At 33.1% G+C, this 22,281-nt stretch overlaps 3 protein-coding genes across 8 annotated transcripts; 2 read left to right on the top strand and 1 right to left on the bottom strand.

Moving 5' to 3' along the window:
* Positions 1-1,506: 1,506 nt before the first annotated feature.
* On the top strand, positions 1,507-2,941 carry LOC108727434 (uncharacterized). 2 transcript variants are annotated; one of them, XM_018455565.1, is made up of 3 exons: positions 1,507-1,686; positions 2,528-2,659; positions 2,746-2,941. In XM_018455565.1, exons 1-3 carry the CDS (start codon positions 1,612-1,614, stop codon positions 2,887-2,889), a joined length of 351 nt encoding a protein of 116 aa, XP_018311067.1. In that variant the 5' UTR covers positions 1,507-1,611; the 3' UTR covers positions 2,890-2,941. The 2 variants fall into 2 exon arrangements, with proteins under 2 accessions (XP_018311067.1, XP_018311066.1); XM_018455564.1 differs by having other exon boundaries at positions 2,510-2,659; positions 2,746-2,940.
* Positions 2,942-4,408: 1,467 nt separating this feature from the next.
* On the top strand, positions 4,409-14,618 carry FIG4 (polyphosphoinositide phosphatase FIG4). 4 transcript variants are annotated; one of them, XM_018455558.1, is made up of 14 exons: positions 4,409-4,608; positions 4,678-4,903; positions 5,726-5,890; positions 6,489-6,867; positions 8,629-8,875; positions 8,946-9,141; positions 9,225-9,423; positions 10,168-10,749; positions 10,831-10,943; positions 11,187-11,427; positions 11,521-11,736; positions 12,952-13,134; positions 13,919-14,087; positions 14,157-14,618. In XM_018455558.1, exons 1-14 carry the CDS (start codon positions 4,525-4,527, stop codon positions 14,250-14,252), a joined length of 3,096 nt encoding a protein of 1,031 aa, XP_018311060.1. In that variant the 5' UTR covers positions 4,409-4,524; the 3' UTR covers positions 14,253-14,618. The 4 variants fall into 4 exon arrangements, with proteins under 4 accessions (XP_018311060.1, XP_018311061.1, XP_018311062.1 ...); XM_018455559.1 differs by having other exon boundaries at positions 14,161-14,256; XM_018455560.1 differs by lacking the exon at positions 5,726-5,890.
* A 1,689-nt stretch (positions 14,619-16,307) lies between these two features.
* RpL40 (ribosomal protein L40) lies at positions 16,308-17,585 on the bottom strand. 2 transcript variants are annotated; one of them, XM_018455562.1, is made up of 3 exons: positions 17,492-17,585; positions 16,903-17,102; positions 16,308-16,593 (listed from the first exon to the last, which is right to left on the bottom strand). In XM_018455562.1, exons 2-3 carry the CDS (start codon positions 17,090-17,092, stop codon positions 16,397-16,399), a joined length of 387 nt encoding a protein of 128 aa, XP_018311064.1. In that variant the 5' UTR covers positions 17,093-17,102; positions 17,492-17,585; the 3' UTR covers positions 16,308-16,396. The 2 variants fall into 2 exon arrangements, with proteins under 2 accessions (XP_018311064.1, XP_018311065.1); XM_018455563.1 differs by lacking the exon at positions 17,492-17,585 and adding an exon at positions 17,189-17,305.
* Positions 17,586-22,281: the final 4,696 nt, after the last annotated feature.

The raw sequence follows: 22,281 nt of genomic DNA, 5'->3' as shown, positions 1-22,281 counted from the left end.
TTTAATTATTGTTTACTTAACAGAATCGTTGGAGCCAATTTGGCTTTCTTTTATTTGATACTGTATTCGTACATATTTTACAACTTTATTTAAATAAATTTTATGACTTTAAATATACGTTTCGCTTTTTTCTATTTGTTACAAAAAAAGTGCTTGGAACTAAATTGGTTGCTATGATCTTCCTAGAAGGTTCATAAAATTTGATCTTTCTAAATTGATCGATGATTAACTCGCAAAAGTGCCAATAACAGTTTAATGTATCAAAACGTCTCCTCTTTCTTCCTCTTCTGGGATAAATTGTATTTAGTTCTGTCTTTGATAATCATCATGTTTGAGTTAACCAATTAGTGTTAATTGAAGTTGGTGAAAGAGGCCTTAAATCTCACTAAGGCCCGTTTCTACCAACATAGATTAACTTTAATCTCGGTTCAACTTACTCTTCATCTTTTTCTAATTTCTAGAAGAAAAAAATGAAGAGTTAGTTGAACCAAGATTAAAGTTAATCTACGTTGATAGAAACGGGCCTAATCGAAATAAAAAGGAACGTACATTTAACAGAGTTATGACGTCAAATTAGAATTATGTTTTGAATTTTCATGTAAATAGAAGGCAGCTATTGAGAATATTCAGCGGAGTCAACACTCTAAACGATTGAGTGAGTACTTAATTGCTGTTATTAGTATATTCTTCTAGATCTAAAGATTTGATTAGATGATCTAGAGAAGATTAGAAGAATACATCAATAACAGTAAACTCAACTGTTGGCTTCACTGAATGCACTCATTGGCTGCGTTCAGCAGAGAAAGCAACTTTGCAACTGTTGTAAAATTCTTCAATACAATTGGTTCTTACTTTTGGTCTCTTATGGATCTAAATGTATAAACTGATCATATCGAAGAATTTTATAACAATTGCAAAACTACTTTTTCTGTTGAACACAGTCATTGATAACGTAATGAGAATTGCTGAGAACGTTTGGAGCATTAATGCCCTTTTCCACCAACGTGGATTAATCTCAGTTCAACTTATTCTTTATATTTTTCTAGTTCAAAAATTAGAAAAAGCTGAAGAGTAAATTAAATCGAGATTAAAGTTAATCTACGTTGGTGGAAATGGGCATAAGTGGGCCAACTATATCGGTGCTACACATGTTTTGTAGTGTTCGAAGTATCAAGTAAATCGCAGCCATTATGTGAAAATTTCTAAAACTGGCTCTTTAAATATAATCTTTTAAATAGGTTGCGCATCATTGATCTACGAAATATTTGAAACTCCTTTAATTTCACCGGATAGAATTTTAAGGATTCACATTTTATGTGTATAAAACGAGATTATGGAAGATTTTAGAAAATTACGGAACTTTCTTCTTAAGACTCTTTCTTTTTCGTCCTTCTCTCATCGCTAACCTCTTATCTCTGTTGAAATCAATTTCGAACGCTTTTGTCGTATCGTTTGTCTTCCCGCCAAACAATCATATCCGCTTGCAATTGTGCCACTTGCAGCGGTAGAATCTACAATCCATGACAGTCTATGGCTGCAAAGTTGTGCGGAGGCACGATCTGACATAACGGAGTCGTCGTCTGGTAATTGTTGGTTGCGCAATTGCGAAAAATGCCGTTTTACCAATATAATTCTTTCACTGGCAAGCTGAAGCCGTCCACTAATTTTCAGCCGCTGTATCCCATCGTAAGTGATGATGTAGTCGATATCTCGCACACGAAAATTCATCGACGGGACTGCTCGCTTTTTACACATCCCTGTCCGAGGATGTCGCCAAATTGCTCGTTTCGTCGTTTCCGTGGAATCACGGTGCTCGTTTTGCTTTCTTGAGTGTGTCCTTGCCCTTCAGATCGATCGTCATTTGATTAGCAGATCCGATTTTATCGAACGTAGAGCAGTGATTCGGCCATGTCGAATATGGACTTGCGTTCATGTAACATCTTTATCAGATCTTGCATTGATATGATATGCTATAATAATGTTAATTGATATAATGAATGAAGTCTGTATCTTAAATCAGTATATCATACGTTAACCGTAATATTTTGAAAACAGAATGATCAATGTCATACACATAAATACATAATAAGTCTATATTCTATAAATATATTTTTATCTAGGTATGTAGAGAGAGAAAGAAAGAAAGAAACAGAATGGTTCTTGCTGAAATACATTGGCTGCGAGAGAAAGCAGCTTTGCAACTGTTGTAAAATTCTTTAATATGATTGGTCTTGCCCTTAGTTCCTCATTGGATCTAAATGTATAAACCAGTCATATTCAAGAATTTTACAACAGTTGCAAAGCTGCTTTTTTTGCTGAACGCAGTCATTAATATCTTTATTCAATGCATATGCTCAAATAGCACAGCAGCGCTCGCAAAATGCTAAAAAAGCGATTATATGCGCTCTTTTAGCGCTTTGTTAATGCTTCGTAAGCTCTGTGTGCTACTTGGGTGCAATAAATAAACATGCTTATGAAATAAGCAATAAAAGTTTTTACGTTGTTTCAGTCTCCTCTTCCTTTACAGAAGTCAGAGCCAGTAATAATTTATGACTCCATCAAGACAAAACCTTTGACGGTTACGCCCAAATCAGGCTATTGCACTAATAAACCACTCACCCTTGACACAACAGTGTGGAAAAAGTACAAGCTCTTTGGAGTAAGTATACATAAAGATAATTTTCAGCTGCAATTAGATTTTGAACATATAGATTTACTTTACAATATGTTTCATCTTGTTTGCAGGAAGCATTGAGAAAGGATATGCCAATACATGTGTCAGGTGGCAGAAAAGATAAGCTACTGTATGGGTTTATAGCTACATACGTCGGTCTTTGTACATTAAACTCATTCTATTTTATTGCAAAGGAAGTATTCTTCAAAAACTAAGCGGGTATTATGTAGATAATAAATTGTATAGACTCTTCTGGCATTGTGATTCTGTATTGACATTGCAAATGTTAATGATAGAAAATAATAAAAAATAATTATATTGAATATGTATATTTATTAATACTTTCTATCACCTTCACGCCTATAAAGTCTTTTATATGAAATTAAATGTAGATTTTATGTAAGAGAAAACTTATGTTTTGATATGCAAATATTGTCTAGTTTTTATCATAATTAAAGAGAGACCATGATTTTTATAATAAAAACCATGATGTGTGTGTTATAAAAAGACCATAGTTATTCTAGTTTTTATCACGATGTAAGAAAATACCATGATTTTTATAATTCTGTTATACATAAAAGGTCTTTTCTTTTTCGAAGAATTCTGAACTAGTACAATAAGTTAGAGTGAAACAAACTATTATAACTGTCTCCCTCTAACTTATTACACCCGTAAAAAATTTTTCATGCATGAAAATATGTATAAACATACATAAATATTCATAAACATGTATATATATAATCATATATGAAATATGTCCATACATATTCATACATCTCTCTTTTAAGAAAAGTAAAATTACTTTTTAGTGTAATATAGAAATAATAATATTAATGTGAAAACATTAAAAATAATTAAAAATAAGGTAATTTTCACACTATTTGTTTTAGAAAAAAAATCAAGTTTGAAGAAATGTAAAAATATTTATGTATAATTATATATAAAAGTATGCATAATTGTGTATGAGTAATTCTTGTTTTTTTCTAAAACAAATAGTGTGAAAATTACCTTATTTTTAATTATTTTTAATGTTTTCACATTAATATTATTTCTATTATACTAAAAAGTAATTTTACAAAAGAAAGAGGGATGTATGGACATATTTCATATATGATTATACATGTTTATAAATATTTATGTATGTTTATACATGTTTATACATATTATGCAAGAAAAATTTTTTTACCGGGCAGTTCAAAACTTGAGGTGGAAAAAAAAATAGACCTATAGCTTGAGAAATTTCCCATGCATTAACGCCCTCTCCGACAAGTATAAGAATAAAAGGCTACGCAGCTACGCCAGCTACTTGATGCTACAAATACTTCGAAGCATTTCTTGATTGGTCAATTAGTAAAATTATTTCTTCTGATTGGTCAATCAAAAGCATTTGTAGCGACAAGTGGACCGCAAAGAGTCAGATAACAATGGCTACGTTCAGCAGAACGCAACAGTTTTGCAACCGTTTTATAATTGCTGAGATAGGATCATTTCTTTAGATCTAAAAGTATAATCTAATCAGCGTAAAGAAAACTTCTAACCGTTGCAAAATAAATGGGCGCGTTCAAGTAGACAAAGCGGCTAGCCTGCTCGCCAAGCAAATGAACATAATTAGTTATTACTTATAGATCCAACCAATCATATTCAATCGCTCGGTAAGCATGCCTAGCCGCTTTGCTGTCTTGAACTCGCCCAATGTTCTGCTGAACGCAACCAATGTGAAGGTTATGTATTATATTATATGTTTTCATATCGTCTGCTACAAAGCCGAGAACAGCAGAGATAGGTATCAGCATGTGATAGCCTGTTAATCGTGTGTCTCAAAATAAAATCGTGCTAAACGCTACGTCGCCATGGAAGACCAAGGAAAACCAACCATGGTGTTCCATCCGATTATTTCCTCTATACAGAAAATTGCCCTATACGAGACAAAATCCGTGAGTCTCGAATTGACATTCTAACTTTCATCCAATTTATCAAAGGTTTCAAGGTTTACACTTTTGCAGCGGTTCTATCTGATGGGATCCAACAACACATTAACGCGTTTTCGAGTCCTGAAAATCGACAGGATGGAACCGAGAGAGTTGGTCGTAATGGACGACAAGAGGGAATATACTCAGGACGAAATAAAAGATCTCGTCAACATGATTGACATGGGTAATCGAACACGAGCAGGACAGCGCAGCAACGTGGGTGGTGTTGCACGTGTCGTATCTGCCTTTGGGATTGTTGGTAAGATCATTACATATGTGTTTCTCTTGCACTTTAACAAACACGGAGTTGATAATAACTGCATGCGTAAGCTTTCGCATATGTATTAAAACATAGTTACTTATGGAGTCATACACATTTTTATTTAAATGGTACTTCTAGTACCTATGGTATATACACATTCCTTTCTCTCTTTCTCTTTCTCTCTCTCTATCATTCTAATATTATTGATAAAAATGTTGAAACTTAGGCTCCTCAGTGTTGCAAGCTGTCCTGGTATGATAACTTTCCTATATACAAGGTATATCTGATCATTCGCAATCGGAACATACTACAAGATAAAGCGTTTTATCCCAAATCTATTGAACCTAATAATTTGTTGATCGCAATTAATAATCATTTAAACAAATTAAAATTAAGTAAAAAGGCTCAATAAATTAAATAATATAACAAAGAAGGGCTACGAGTCTAAAAAGCTGTTTAGGCTCGTAGTCCTTCTTTGTTATATCATTTAAACAAATTTTTTAAAAATTATTTATCACAAGTTTATAACATTATTTGTAACAAATTTTTCAAAATGCTCTCGAAATGATTTATTGTAGATCGACAAATTATTAAGCTTAATAGATTCGGGATTAAATGCTTAATCTTGTAGTATGTTCCGATTGCGAATGATCAGATACACCTGATACACTCTGTATACCATATATAGATATATAAAACTTGTTATAGTTGTTACACGCTATTACTAATATCATTTATACTATCAGATACTAAAAACACCTTATCGGAATTATTAATTGCGTTATACGAAACTTAGCTTATTTACATTTGCTAATAAAGGCAAAAATAGTAAAGAACCTGCACCTAGTTCGAGTATATCAGAGGAGCCTGAGCAACAAGAATTACAAAAACCACTGCATAAACCGACACAAACTAAATTCACCTGGACGAGTATGTGGCAGAGAGACACTTTCCCCAGGCTAGTACCAGCTTTTGCTCTCCTTGGTAAGGCATAAAAGCTTTTTATTGACAAAGCCGAAGGTGGACGTATATAATTACTATAAATGGAATAACTTTGTTGCGAAATAATTTAATTGACATTGCATAAAATGAAATATTTTGAGTGTTAATTTTAAGGGAATATACGAAAATTGATTGTACAATTTACACATTGATTATACAACAGAGTTATTCGGTTAATGAATTGGTATTTGATAAGCCAATATGCAATCAGTTAGAATAATAAACACTATATGATTAACAGAATTAATATTCGCAATCAGACATCATGGTACATCATGGTATGTACATATCCTCCCTCATGCATGGTGTAATATTTACTTATATAACGTACTTCTCACATATAATTAGGCTAAATGCATGGATATCACGTAACACGCAGATAATGGGCGCTACGTATTACAAAAACTAGTAGTGCTTATGATTGTGTATAAAATATGCAAGCAAATCATCGATATCCAACTCTTTTTGTTTCAACGATTTAGAAATACAGCGAAAATATGAAGCATATTCAATAATAATTGACAATAATAATTATAGTGATAAATTATAGACATATTTTAGAAAAAAATATTTGATGCAGGGTTTATACGTTTTTTGGAAGGATATTACATAATCCTAGTTACAAAACGTCGCCGAATTGCAGTTATTGGTCATCATACAATATATAAAATAGAAGATACATCAATGATATACATACCAAATGACATTGTACGAATCTTCCATCCTGACGAACAGAGATATGTAAAGATGTTTCAAAGTATTGATCTCAGCAGTAACTTCTACTTCAGTTATTCATATGATATATCACATACTTTTCAAAGTAATATGGCACCGCCAACGCGTATCAAATCTGATCTTCTCACTGACATGTGTACTAGCCAAAGGGAATCTGAAGAATCAGACGATTCTGAAGATTTTTTTAACATGTGGGCATTTAGAAAAGATTGGCAGACTGAACAGTATGTTATAGTATGCTCAGTTTATATAACTTGTTTAATTCGGGAGTAGTCACCTGATTTCTTTTATATGTAAACAATCATTTGGGGTGGTATTATACTCAAATTAAAATTACTCTTATTAACAGCATATTGTACAAGATATAGTTCATTTTAATCAATACAGTCAATTTTCTCCGAAATTATTAATGATACAAAAAAAATGTTTCAGATAAAAGTGGAACGATTTCGAGGGAACGTATTTTGGTCATATTGTTTTTCTTCTAGGAGGCGCCAAAAAGATATGAAAATTATCTCCATTTTTTAAAATGATTCCTTTAATTATTCTGCATATAAAAATATGAAGGTAGAGATATCAAAAAACTAATAGATATTTTATACTTCATTTTGACATAAAATGTTAAATATTTATTAATTTTTTTTATTATCGTACTTTAATATTTTTGTATGAACAGAATAATGAAATGAATCAATTGATATAAAGAACACATAGTTGGTTATTTAAAAAAGCCATCCATTTTGTCTACATATTTTTTTAAGGATCGACAGGAATGATAAGCCAACTTCTTTACATCCCATTTGCAGTGCAACTGCATATCTGCACTCTCTATCAGATTCTACCATTATTATTATATATTAACTTGTAGAAGAAATATTTTGCCATGGAATTCGTTTTGGCTTATATTTTACAAAGCTACGAAGCCTATTATAGAGTAGAATTTTACATTTTCGCTTTTTAAAATATTATAATAAATAAAATGATATGCTCCTTATTCGTGGTACAAATACATATTTTCATGCTGATATTTTATCTCCTAAAAATAATATTATATCATGAGACCTTTTTGGCTTCTTTTTTATGAAGTTGCGAAGGTGCATATAGAGCCGAATTTTGCAAATTGATTCTTGAAAAGTTATAATAAATAAAATTATGTGTAGCTCAAGTGTACTATAGTATACATCGGGAGATATCAGAATGAATTTTTATTTTGCCTTTAAAAAAATCACTGTATATGAGCCTTCAGGTGATTTTCAAGATTACAAATCTCAATTAAAACGCTATTCATGCAGTATTTTAGCCATAATTTCAGCATAAAGTAATTCGTCTCCGACTAGAGATCTCCATAGTCTCTCCTGTTGACTCTTAAGCAACTATAAGTTAACTCAATATTTTATAAACTATTGATTTTTTTATATCTCAACTTTAATACTTTTATATGCAGAATAATTAGAGAAATCATACTATATGAAAAATTATATAATTCCATTTTATAGAAAATGGAGATGATCTTTATATTTTTTTGGTGCCTCCACCTAGAAGAAAAATAACATGACCAAAATACGTCCCCTGTATGTTATTTTCTGATGTATTAGTATTTAAAAGTATTATAGATATGGATTTAATCACAATTTTCTAAAACAAAAGTAAGTAGAAGCTAAATAAATATTAAATAAAATAAGCACAATAAGTAACTTATGATAGTATTTTTAAAAGACAAAATTTTTAAATAATGCTTTTTTATTGCGATTTTCGGTAAAATTACATATTTAAATTATTCATAAAAAAATAGCTATTAAAGAAGAAAGAAATTTATTAAACAACATCCATACAAAACAATATTTTACAATTCACATTTTTTTGCCGCTGAGGCAGGAATATTCCAAGTGACTATTCCCGGATTAAGAAAATTTAAAGATATATATTCTATTTAAATGTAATATAATAAGGAGATAAATTAATAAGAATCTGAAACGTATTTATAGTAGAGGCGAGAAATATATGGATTACGGTATACGTAGTAATCCACATCGTCGTTTTGTGTGGAATTCCCATCTTTTAAAGCCAGTAGAAAAAGATTTGCATCCTGAATGGATATTGTATATAATACATGGCTTTATTGGTCAGTCAAATGTGAGCATTTTTGGAAGATCTATGTACGTCACCGTTATTGCCAGAAGAAGTAACAAATATGCAGGAACACGTTTTCTGAAACGTGGTGCAAATTTTGATGTATGTGCAGATGCATTTATAATATATATTTTTCATAGATATATAAACTGATGATTACATATGAATATAGGGAGATGTCGCGAATGAAGTAGAAACGGAACAAATCGTTCATGATTCTGGCGTGAGTTCTCTAAGTAAAGGACGTTTCAGTTCTTTTGTACAAATGCGTGGATCAGTGCCTGCTCATTGGAGTCAGGATGTTAGTAAGATGGTCCCAAAACCGACCATAACTTGTGATTTGTCTGATCCTTATGTAGAAACAGCAGGTATTGATATATAAAAATTGATAAATTGATTTTATTCTGATATGAGATTATTTTTTATTCTTGTACATTTAAAATACTTTTAGGAGCGCATTTTAATCAATTATTAAAAAGATATGGATCACCAATAATAATATTAAATTTAGTTAAAAAACGAGAGAAGAAGAAACATGAAAGTACATTAAGCGAAGAATTAAGTATGGCTGTGAAATACTTGAATCAGTTTCTACCTCCAGAACATCATATTCAATATATAAGTTTTGATATGGCACGTATGAGCAAAAGGTAAGTTTATATTAAAATACAGGATGGGACAATAATATAGGTCCATCTTGAATATTTCCGTTATTTTTTGAGATATGAAAATATTATAATTACAAAAGTTGTACGTTATCAAGAGCACCAAAATATATGCTGGTAATGATTTTTTTCAGTGGAGGCGCTTCGGAGAGATCATGGTGGTCATCTCCATTTTTTTAAATGGCATGTTGTACTTTTTTAACCTTAGTGTAATAGCGGATGTTTAGACGATTTCAATGACCTATAATAAAAGGTCATTCGTCATTAAATAAAAAAGTAAAACAATGATTCTTATGTTACAGACACAAGAAGTGCTCAAAGTGATGTCCGTTTACATCAATGTAACACTGCAATCGTTGAATTTCTGAAGCACGTACACTTCTTAACATTTCATTTTATTTCTTTATTTAATGACGAATGACCTTTTATTATAGGTCATTGAAATCGTCTAAACACCCGCTATAATACTAAGGTTAAAAAAGTACAGCATGCCATTAAAAAAAATGGAGGTGATCTTGAAATTTCCGAAGCGCATCTACCTAGAAAAATTATTATCAGCATATATTATGGTCCTCTTGATATCGTACAACTTTTGTAATTACAATATTTTCATATCTCTAAAAATAGCGGAGATATTCAAGGTGGACAAAGTTATTGCCCCATCCTGTATATGAAATAATAATTTCGTTATAATTAATTTTCGTTAATTTTTCTTTGTCTCTTTTATAGAAAAAAAGTGAACGTTATGGGGCGATTAGGAAATATTGCTCACAATGCTGTATTAAAGACTGGTATTTATCAGTCACAAAATCTTTATTACAATCAGAGAAATCTGTTTTCACCACAAAACAATAATACGAGGAAACTCCACAAGACAAATTCAAATTCGACTTTATTATCTAATTTAAATGACACCAAAAGCTCTATTAATACTTCGATTAAAATGGATTGTAACGGGCAAACAAGTTCTATATATGATTCTGATTCAAATATAGAAATTAATAAAACAAATGAATTAAATCAAATCCAAAATAAGGTGAAGGAATGTTTTGCTAAGAGAGGAACTGTGCAAACTGGAATCATCAGAACAAATTGTGTAGATTGCTTAGACCGAACAAATACAGCTCAATTTGCAATAGGAAAATGTGCCTTAGGGTTTCAATTGTGTGCTTTGGGTGTACTAGAGTCTCCGAAACTCGAATTTGATTCCGATTGCGTAAGGATGTTAGAAGAATTGTACGAAGATCATGGAGATACTTTAGCCTTGCAATATGGTGGTTCACAACTAGTACATAGAATTAAGACATACAGGTAGGTGAATGTTATTACACTAGAATGTGGTAATATATTAAATTAAAATAATTTCGATTATACGAAAATGTTATCATTTAGAAAAACTGCTCCATGGACAAGTCAGGGTAACGATATTATGCAAACTTTAAGCAGATATTACAGTAATACATTTAGTGATCAAGAAAAACAGCACACGATTAATTTATTTTTGGGTAAATAACATCACATACGTATCTATCTAATCTTTGCAAAACTATAATTAATCTATAATTATTTATACTATTATTAATACTATTATACTATTAATATTATAGTATTAATACTATTATACTATTAATTAATACTATATTATTTACTATAAATACTATTAAAACTATATTATTAATACTATTATACTATTTATACTATTATTAATCTATAATTATCTATAATTAATTAATATGCGTTCATCTTAGGATTGTTCATACCTGAAGAAGGTAAGCCTCCAATATGGGAAATTCTAACAGATTATTATCTCCATCATCTACCAGCTTGTCACTACTCACGTAAAAGAAGACTTCTGACACAATGGTGGGATAAAAATGTATTGAAATGTCTTCCTTACGCACTTGATGAAGTAACTAAATCCTGTTCAGAAATGATACAAGTGCAAAATTCAATAGAAGAAATGATTGACGTTTATTACGATTATCACAGGTAGCATCACTTATTTCATAATTATACATATTATTGTACGTATTATATGTATCATCAATTCATGTTTTACGAAAAACTATATAAATATTTTAGGCCATATGAATTATCTTTACTATCTGAGGTGTATGCATATAAAATAAGTCACTCTGTTAGAGATTTTATGCCACATTTTACTACTTGCTATAGTCCATTTGCCGTTCGTGTACGACCAGGCAGACGGAGAGAAGAAGCAGGTAGTAAAAACTTAAACATGAAAAATCCATCTATGACTGGCCAGAGTAGTACGAGTAGTACAACATCTAGCGCAAGGTATGTATTGTAATTATCAATTTTATTCTTTCGAGTTAATTATAAATAAAAATTAATATTTATATTTATTTATAGTTAGTATATTAATATTTATTTGGCGCTTCTTTTACTTACAAGGAGAGACCGCTAGTCTGTAATCATCGATTACAACCAACTTTTTTAGGTGTACAGTACTCATTAAAACATGTGCTACGATGAAGCCATAAAATCCACTATTCAGTCGTTCTCGAGGAAATGGCGATAAAGTATTTCTTGACACCGCTGTTACGCTCAGATTTGATCCCTAGTCGGGACTTTTTATAACATTTAAATCTTACAATTTTTTATTGTTATGTACAGTTTTCAAGTCGTTCTTAATCATTCACAGTATAAAATTATTTATTATACTTAATTATTTAATACAAAATTAATTATTTATTGCAAAAGAATCAGGAAATCAGGAAATGCTTTCATACGAAATTAAAAATTTATTTGTGAACACAAAATATATATTTGCAATTAGAATTTACAGTAATACATATTTGTAATTAGAATTTACCGTTTTACAATAACTTCGCAGCTTTTAGAATGGTATTTATCGTACAAACAATTAAAACATAATGTTGCACCATGCATATTATTATTGTTATGTCATTTGCACAATCTTTACAGCTTGTATTATTAACAAAATCTGAAAAACAAACTTCGTTGACATTTTTAAATAAATTTCTTTCTTCTGTTATTTTTGATGCAAACCAGGCATATTTTAACATTATTGTAAAACGGTAAATTCTAATTACAAATATATATTTTGTGTTCACAAATAAATCTTTAATTTCATATGGAAGCATTTCCTGATTCTCTGATTCTTTTGCAATAAATAATTAATTTTGTATTAAATAATTAAGTATAATAAATAATTGTATACTGTGAATGATTAAGAACGACTTAAAAACTGTACATAACAATAAAAAATTGTAAGATTTAAATGTTACAAAAAGTCCCGACTAGGGATCAAACCTGAGCGTAACAGCGATGCCAAGAAATACTTTATCGCCATTTTCTCGAGAACGACTGAATAGTGGATTTTATGACTTTACCGTAGCACATGTTGTAATGAGTACTGTACACCTAAAAAAGTTGGTCGTAATCGGTGATTACAGATTGGTGGCCTCTCCTTGTTAGTATGTTTATAATTAACTCCGATTAATTAATAATATCGATTATATGTTGCAGCTCAAGCGAGGATTCAAGTTCAGATGAAGATGAAAGCCACCAACAAATGGACGATTCCCAATTAATTACTTCTAAAGACAGTTCAGAATTAATGTCATTTGAATCATTGTTTCCCTCTATGAAGGAAGTATATGGCATAGAGCCAGAATATCCAAAACGAAACGACATTATTCTTTATAAAAGGTAATATTTGTTTTTACGAACATGTATAAAATTTTATACAGGGTGAGGCATTTTAATCGCCCCAGGCGGATATCTCAGGAACTGAGAAAGAAACAGAAAAAAGTTTTATATAAAAACAATATTATTTTAGACCGTTTATGTGAGAACACAATCAATATCAAAATGCCTATAACGGTCGAAGCTGGATCTTTAATGCTTAAATAATTGTATCTTGAATTACTAAATATACTATATATGTACTTGCATATATACCATATTTACCAGTAGTCTTTCGAACTGCGTGCCGAATCCTTTTTCGGACTATATAAACGCAATTAAACTACTGTAGTAAACTCGCGAATTAAATTGACAAGTAATTTTAATAATTTTGATGCTCAATCAAGCATCATATTATAAAGATGTTAATATGCTGAAAAACTGTAATTAAATTTATTGCGAAAAATATTACCTCGGCCGGGAGTCGAATTCGGATCTCTTGTATTCCGTACAAGCGTCCTAAGCCATTAGACTACCGAGACCTCGTAGTATTTTGAAAAGCTCTTGACACCAGCTATTAAATTCTGGCATCAAAAATAGGGTGTTCTATTAAAAAAAATTAATTTGACCTTGACCTGATCTTGGTAATGCCCTATATATAAAATCTGTTATTTTTACCTTTTTTCCCCCAAAAAACTTACAACTTTTATATAAAACTTTTTCCTGTATCTCTCTTAGTTTCTAGGATATCCGCCGGGGGCGATTAAAATATCCTACCCTGTATATTTTAATGTTTTCCTTTTTCCAGATTTGTTCTAATAGGACGAAATGCAACATATTCTACAGATCATACTAAACTACGTTTGAAACTAATTCAACAAACATCTTTTCACGAATCTACAGCTGCTGTCATAACGTTACCTACTGTTAAAGACGCAAGCATAAGCATATATGAGCAATATGTGAAAAGAGCCACAGTATGTAAATGTGTTGCACATTAAATATTGTATTCATGTTAAACTTTGTATTCATGAATATTTTTACAGATAGGTGGCACGATACCAAATCCAAACGATATGAATCTGTATGAGGCTTATGTTTCTCAGTACAAATTACTCATGAAACCCGCATGCTCAGGATAAGACCAAATCAATTTCACGTTTTATAAATTAAACTTATTGTATACAAGGTGGGGCATTTTAATCGCCCCAGGTGGATATCTCAACTAAGAGAGATACAGGAAAAAGTTTTATATAAAAGTTGTAAATTGTCTTAAGGGGAAAAAGGTAAAAATAACAGATTTTGTACACGGGGTATTACCAAGATCAGGTTAAGATCATCGATTTTTTTTTAATGAAACATTATTTTTGATGCCAAAATTTAATAGCTGGTGTCAAGAGCTTTTCAAAACACTATAATAAAGTTATCTTCCATTAAGTACTTTTCAAGTTATAAAGTTTGGAAATTACAGTACCGCCGACATTAGCATTACTCAACGTGTCCAACCGATGGCTAAAACCTTTTGAATGTTCAGGATCATGTCCTGGATAACATTTGTTAAGATTAAGGCCATTGGAAATTATTCCTTTTATTTTTATTTTTGCACTAAAAATTCATTTTTATATAAAAAAATGAAAATAAGAGGTACAATCTCCAATGGCCTTAATCTTGACAAATGTTATCCAGGTGACGATCCCAAATAACATTTAAGAGGTTTTAGCCGTCGGTAGACACCTTTGGTAGTGCTAATGCTGACGGTACTGTAACTTTCAAGCCTTTCGACTCAAAAAGTATTTAATGAAAAATAACTGTATTATAGTGTTTTGAAAAACTCTTGATACCAGTTATTAAATTCTGACATCAAAAATAGGGTGTTCCATTAAAAAAAAATCGATGACTTTGACCTGATGATAATACCTCATATATAAAATTGTTATTTTTACCTTCTTTCCCCCAAGAAAACCTACAACTTTTATATAAAAATTTTTCAGCACATTAACATCTTGCTAATATGATGCCTGATTGTGCATCGAAATTATTTAAGAATTGCTTGTCAATTTAATTCAATTCGTGACATTATTCCAGTAGTTTAATTGCGTTTATAAGTCTGGAAAATCAATTCGGCGCGCAGTTTGAAGGACTACAAATATGTTATATATGCAAGTACATATAGGATGAGGAAAAAGTATTGGGACACCCTAAATAACTTCTGAACGGTTCGAGATAGAGGATTGAAGTTTATAGAGATGCAAATGGCATCATAAAATCTATCATTTAATACCAAAAACGCCTATTTTAACACTCCTGGGAGGGCGGGGGGAAGGGGGATGGAAAAATCTTAAATTGCACGTGGTGTCCCAGGTCTCTACGATTTTTTTTCGCAGAGTTATGATCATTTAAACATTGAGATTTCGCAGTAGCGGAGGGCTCACGGCGAGGACGTGAAAAAGACTTTGCGCGGGCACGTGTGAATAAAAGCGCACACACACGCACACCACATTCCTTCCCACATGCACGTTTATCCACACGTGTCCGCGCAAAGTCTTTCACGTCCTCGCCGTGAGCTCTCCGCTACTGCGAAATCTCAATGTTTAAACGATCATAACTGCGAAAAAAAAAATCGTAGACCTGGGACACCACGCGTTGTTCTCGTCTTGAAAGGCCCTTTTAAATGAAAAGCCCTCACTCGACCCCACGTGCAATTTAAGATTTTTCCGTCCCCCCGGGGGGTTTAAAATAGGCGTTTTTGGTATTAAATGATAGATTTTATGATGCCATTTGCATCCCTATAAACTTCAATCCTCTATCTCGAACCGTTCAGAAGTTATTTAGGTGTCCCGATACTTTTTCCTCACCCTGTATATAGTATATATATAATTTACTTTAAATTATTTAAAAGCATTAAAGATTTAGTTTCGACCGGTATAGGCTGTTGAATTTCTATTATTAATTGTGTTTCTCACATGGTACGGTCTAAAAATAAGATTCTTATTGTTTTATCTAAAACTTTTTCCTGTATCTCTCTTAGTTTCTGAGGTATATTAATATATTAATTTAGTATCAATTGTATATGTACAATTACAGACACAAGATTAACTTATAATACTTTAGCTCTTTGTATGCAATTATATGCTTATTTTATATTAAAAATTTAATTTACTTTGTCAAGTGTATAAGAAGAATAAAGTACAAAAGATCAGTTTACCAGTTGTAGTTTATTGATGTCATATATAAGAAACATATATTTCCATTTCCATAACATAGAAAATGGTATTTGCTGTCTAGTTTACTTCAGCTTCTTTTTTGGTCGGATATTATTCGTGTGGCCACACTTCTTCTTACGGCAATTAGTTGCTCGTGGATGAAGACGAGCATAGCACTTGCGACAGATCATTTTGTCGCAGTTATATTTTTGTGCAAGGATACGCAACGTGGGTTCAATAACACCTCCTCGGAGACGAAGTACCAGGTGGAGGGTCGATTCTACAGAAGAAAAAATAAGTCATTTTCATACATGTTCATAATGAATTCCGTTTACAATTTTATACATTTTTCTAAATTTAATGCCACATTTGAGGCCTGTTCTTTTTCCACAGACTGTAGTTTCTTTTTCTAGAACTGAACTTGTATGGATTTTGTTTTTTTCTCTCCATGTGAAAAGAAAAAGAGGAAAGATAAAGCATGCAAAAAGTTCAGTCTAGAAAAAGAACGAGCCTTTGATATACTATAAATATCTAGTTTTTACTTTGAAGACTCGCCAAATTCTATTTAACATTAGGTACACATTCGCACCTTTTTGGATATTATAATCGGACAGAGTGCGTCCATCCTCCAGTTGTTTGCCGGCGAAGATGAGTCGCTGTTGATCTGGCGGAATTCCCTCCTTGTCCTGGATCTTGGCCTTGACATTCTCGATGGTATCGGAGGCCTCTACCTCGAGGGTGATGGTTTTACCCGTGAGGGTTTTCACGAAGATCTGCATGATGGCTTATCTGAATTGTAATAAAATCAGCCCGTGAACTTTCGTCACAATATCTAAGTACGTGTGACGTTAAAAACAATCTCGTTCGACAACTACCAAAAAAATGCTGTGAGACGAATTCAGAATAGTTTTCGGTTTACAATTTATTTTTATCGAAAGGAGGCAGAATCGTGAGATAAAAAAAATACTAAAATTTAGAACGACCGACAGGCGACAGACTTCGACGTTAACAACGTAAAGTCGTCGCGCGTCGCATTTGTTTTTCAGGCCATCTTTCAAGAATTATTCGGATTTTTTGCAAACAACGAGTAGTAAAAATAGCTGAGCTTATCACAAAACTCAGCGATAAGCGAAAATACAGTTACAAGAAAACGTTCAGAAGTGAATATCCACGCTTACCGTTCCGACAACGTGCTGCTAGTAAAACCAACCTAAAAAGAACTCAAACATGGCAGCGCCGTCGACTTCCGTCGATATTCGGAATCGCGATTCGCGCGACATCTTGTCCAATCTTGTCGAACGACATCATTGAGCGAGTTCAAGACGGCAAAGTGACTTAGGGCCGGTATTCATGAGTCAGTTCTTATTTCAAGATCGTCTTAAATAATTGCCCGTATTCAGTAAGGCCTTATATTTAAGGCTTCCTTAAATTTATCTTCAGATACACTACGAATTATTTCATTGGCTACTGAGCATCTAAAGATAAATTTAAGGAAGTCTTATGTTCAAGGTCTGACTATGAATACGGGCAAAAGTCTTAAGACGTTAATGTGGCCCTCTGGCCGGTATTCATAGTCAGTTCTTATATTCAAGATCGTCTTAAGCCTTGAGGTGTGAACCAATCAGAGAGCCGCATTAGCGTATTAAGACATTACTTAAGATGGTTTTGAAATAAGAACCGACTATGAATACCGGCCTCTGAATACCGGCCTCTAATTGATTCATGACATCTCAAGACAGAACTTAAGACGATCTTAAGTATAAGAACTGACTATGAATATCGCCCTAGGCATGTTTATCCAAAATTTATCGCGCTCATGCTCCAATATGCTCCTATCGTAGGCCGGTATTCATAGTCGGTTCTTATTTCAAAACCATCTTAAGTAATGTCTTAATACGCTAACGCGGCTCTCTGATTGGTTCATGACACCTCAAGGCTGAACTTAAGACGATCTTGAATATAAGAACTGACTATGAATACCGGCCGTAGTTCCTACTTCAACGCGCTCGTAAGGCCGGAATCAGACTAGGCATTAAAGATTGACCTTGCTTTCCAGTCTCAAGATTTATGGTGCTTTCAGCAAGAGACAGCGATCATTTGGTTTAACATTGGCACAGAACAATGATTCTGTCTCTTGCTGGAAAGCAAGCCATCGATATATGGATAATATTTAAAGACTCGTTACAATGCCAAGGACAGAAAGAGAATAATGCCCGTATTCATAGTCAGACCTTATACTTGAGGCTTCCTTAAATTTATCTTTAGATGCTCAGTAGCCAATGAAATAATTCGTAGAGCATCTGAAGATAAATTTAAGGAAACCTTAAATATAAGGTCTGATTATGAATACGGGCCAAAAATTCCTTTGCCTTCATTAGTCAAATTTCAATCTTCAATCTTCGATCTCAATCTTACTACCAACTCTGACTGCCGATCAATAATAGACCAATCACAATAAGATTGATTCAATGTGATTGGTCCATTATTGGTTAACAGCCAGAGTTGGCAGTCGGGTCGGCTTGCAGAGTCGGTAGTCTGATACGGGCTTTAGAGCGACTATGGTAGGAGCATATTGGAGTATGTTGGAGCATGCGACGTGACAAACCTCGTGCGAATAAGCATGATTGGTTCTTACCTGTGGATCCAACCAATCATGTTTAATTGTCCGGCAAGCAAACTCTTTGCCGATGATTGGTTCTTGCCTTTAACTCTTCATTGAATCTAACAAGCAACTTTACCTTTATGTTATTCGTTGATTTGATTGAAACTCAATAGATTTATAGAATAGTTAAAAATAATAGACATTTTTATATCGACAAAGATGCAAATTTAAGGGTTAAAACGACTTCTTGTATTTATATATCAGTAATTAATTCGTTGTATTTAAGCTCAGGTATTAGAGCTATTTTTTAGTCTAAAGCCTGATCTACAACTGCGTAAACGTAGTTGTAAAAATTCACCAATCACAGTTCGATATTCTCCTCATATTCAAGCGTGATTGGTCAATTATTATAACTACAACAACGTTTACGCAATTGTAGATCGAGTTTTGAAGTCATTACGCGTACAAAAATTTTAGTTGTTATTGGTTGCGTTGAGCATATTCAACTGTTGCGGAGCGGATCAGTGAGCTCTCGCTGTTATTGGATGATCTAAAAGAATACACCAATAGCAGCGAGCAGGATCCGCTCTACAATAGTTGAGTCTGCCGAACGCGACCATTGTAAGGTTTCAAGCAAATCGACCAATCATAATCAAAATTGCGATCTCACGATTTAAAACACTTAACTGTGATTGGTTAATTTGTTTACGATTGCCTTACGATTGCGATTAAAATTTTTGTACATGTAAAGCTGGTTCTACATTAGTCGCATCGCAGCGTCGCAAGCGTTGCGGTCCAATCAACATCAATCTAGCTCGACTCTGATTGGACTGCAGCGCTTGCGACACGTTTGCGACGCTGCGATGCGATTAATGTATAACCAGCTTAATGGGCTTTCTATAAAATTGGTTTTACATTGATCGCCATCGCAGCGTCGCAAGCGTGTCGCAAGCATTGCAGTCCAATCAGAGTCGAGCTAGCTTGACGTTGATTGGACCGCAACGCTTGCGACGCTGCGATGCGACTAATATAGAACTAGCTTAATAAGCTATTATTTAAGTTTTAAGTCTTAAGGGGCTGCCAATAAAACGAATAGGGAACAGACAATAAGAATTTCAACCTATTAGAAACTGTGTATTCTACAATACATGATTTCTGATAGGTTGAAATTCTTATTTTCTATTACCTGTTCCCTATTCCTTTTATTGTGTGCAGCCCCTAAATCATAAGACATTAATTACGATTTCCTTATTGATTAAATCTTACGACCTTACGTTTTTGTATGTGCCATGGGCTTAAGCGGGAAGCACAGACTCTTACATAATGCATAATACGTAATGCATAAGAAAATGTACCAATTAACATTCGTTTCCTTTCTTTCCATGAAATAAAGAACTCTCATTGGTTGGATTTCTTATGTCTTATGTGTTATGCGTTATGCAAGAGTCTGTGCTCCTCGCTTTAAGCCCGGATCCTCGTACGGGCAACAGTAACCTTAAGACATGAATTTAAGCCGATGAGCCAATCAGGATACTGCTTTAGATCTACGTAACCTGACGGAAATAGAAATAGCAGTAAACTTATCCATAAGGCCAGTTTCAACTGGTTGAAACTCGCCTTATTGCAAGGTTATGGATAAGTTTACTGTTATTTCCATTTTCGTTAGATCACGTAGATCTAAAGCAATATCCTGATTGGCTCATCGGCTTAAATTTACGTCTTATGGCGCGATCTCATGGTGCGGAACGTATACGCAATGCGGAATTGGCGGAACGATGTCCGTCCAATCGCAAGCATTCCGTCAATTACGCTCCGTCGATATGTCTTTTTTAAACCAATCACGAGCGTTCCGCCAATTCCTCATTGCGCCAATTTCGCATCATGGGACCGCACCATTACGGTCACTGTTACGGAATTTTGCGTGCGGGGGCCCTTAGAGATATGACAAAAGATTTTCATATTGCTAAAAGGAAATTCAATGTTAGAATTATAGAAATCAAAATATACACTGCCTAAAAATATACAGTACTAAAAATCTATAATATATAAACGTGGACTATGATTTTCAGTACTGGCACATTGGAACATGGCTGTAAAGGTCATGATGATGTTCTTAATCACTACGTTTAAGCTCATGGCACATAAAACGTAAGGCAGCAAGTAGTAATCGTACCGTAAACGGTATTGCAAAAATTCTCTATTTATAATTTTATTGGTCAACAATTAAGGTCATCTATTGAAACTGTTCACATTTATAATTTTTATCTCATTTCAAGATACACAATTGATCCTCTTGAAACGAGATAAATTATGAAAATGAACAAATTTACTGTATTATTGGTTCGTCAACACCTAGTAAATTTGCTCATTTTTGTAATTTTCCCGTTTTAAAAGCCATTAAATGATCCCGCTGGAATTTAATCAGTTTGAATCGCGCAGTGAAGCGAATAGACCAATCGCAGTACATGAGAAATGGTCGTCCCAGGATTCTCGGCTGTGATTGGTCGGCCCGCTCGGTGCCAGGCTGTCTTTACTTTTCGAATGTGCCTCACTTCACGTTCCATCGACGCGTCAATCATTCTAAAATCGCGGCAAATCACGGCGTCTCTTCGTGAAAGGATTCTGCAGGTATTCGTAGAACGTATTCATGACGGATTGCGCGTGACTCGCAATTAATGTTTCTTACGATCGTTCGGAGGTGATTAATGCACGTGCGATTATTGCGAGCGTGTCGCAAAGTGTTGCGAACCTCCGTCGTCGCAGATCGAACGCGACGCGCAAAACCGCCACCGCCATTACGCACCGTTACTTCGCGATCTCGGGTATTTATCTCTCGAAAGTACAGTGATCCGCGTATTTATTTCTCGAAAGCGTAATGATTATCGTCAGATGCCCGATTCACGGAAACAACTAATGCGGAAAAGAAAAGTTCGTCGAAACAATTATCACTCAAGCAGAACAAGTCAAAATATAGTATATGCGACAAAATGGCGATAACATTAATAAATCGTAAATGATTGAAAAGTAATTTTTAGTTATAATTTTGAAGTCATTTTAATGTCATGATGATTTGTGTTTTATTTGAGTATCTAGTAATCATTGCACTCAATAATATAACTCTTATGTACAACATGTGGTATATTATGTCTATATTGTTGAATTTGAAATTATATTGATGTTACTGTTAGTTGGTATTTATTAAATAAAAATTCAAGCAGAATTATTTTGGAATCGTTTTGACACCATTTTAATGTTATGATGAATGTCATGACGTTATTTTCTGTTTGAAAAATAATAATATATATACATATATTACTTTAATTATTATCATATAAATTATTAATTTTTAATTTTATATAAATTTAA

Source organism: Mycetomoellerius zeteki, unplaced genomic scaffold (assembly GCF_001594055.1).
Source record: "Mycetomoellerius zeteki isolate Tzet28-1 unplaced genomic scaffold, Tzet1.0 scaffold49, whole genome shotgun sequence".
In the NCBI taxonomy this organism is placed as follows: Eukaryota; Metazoa; Arthropoda; class Insecta; order Hymenoptera; family Formicidae; genus Mycetomoellerius; species Mycetomoellerius zeteki.
The sequence above is the reverse complement of the archived record's forward strand: the minus strand, read 5'-3'. Positions and strand labels throughout refer to the sequence as shown.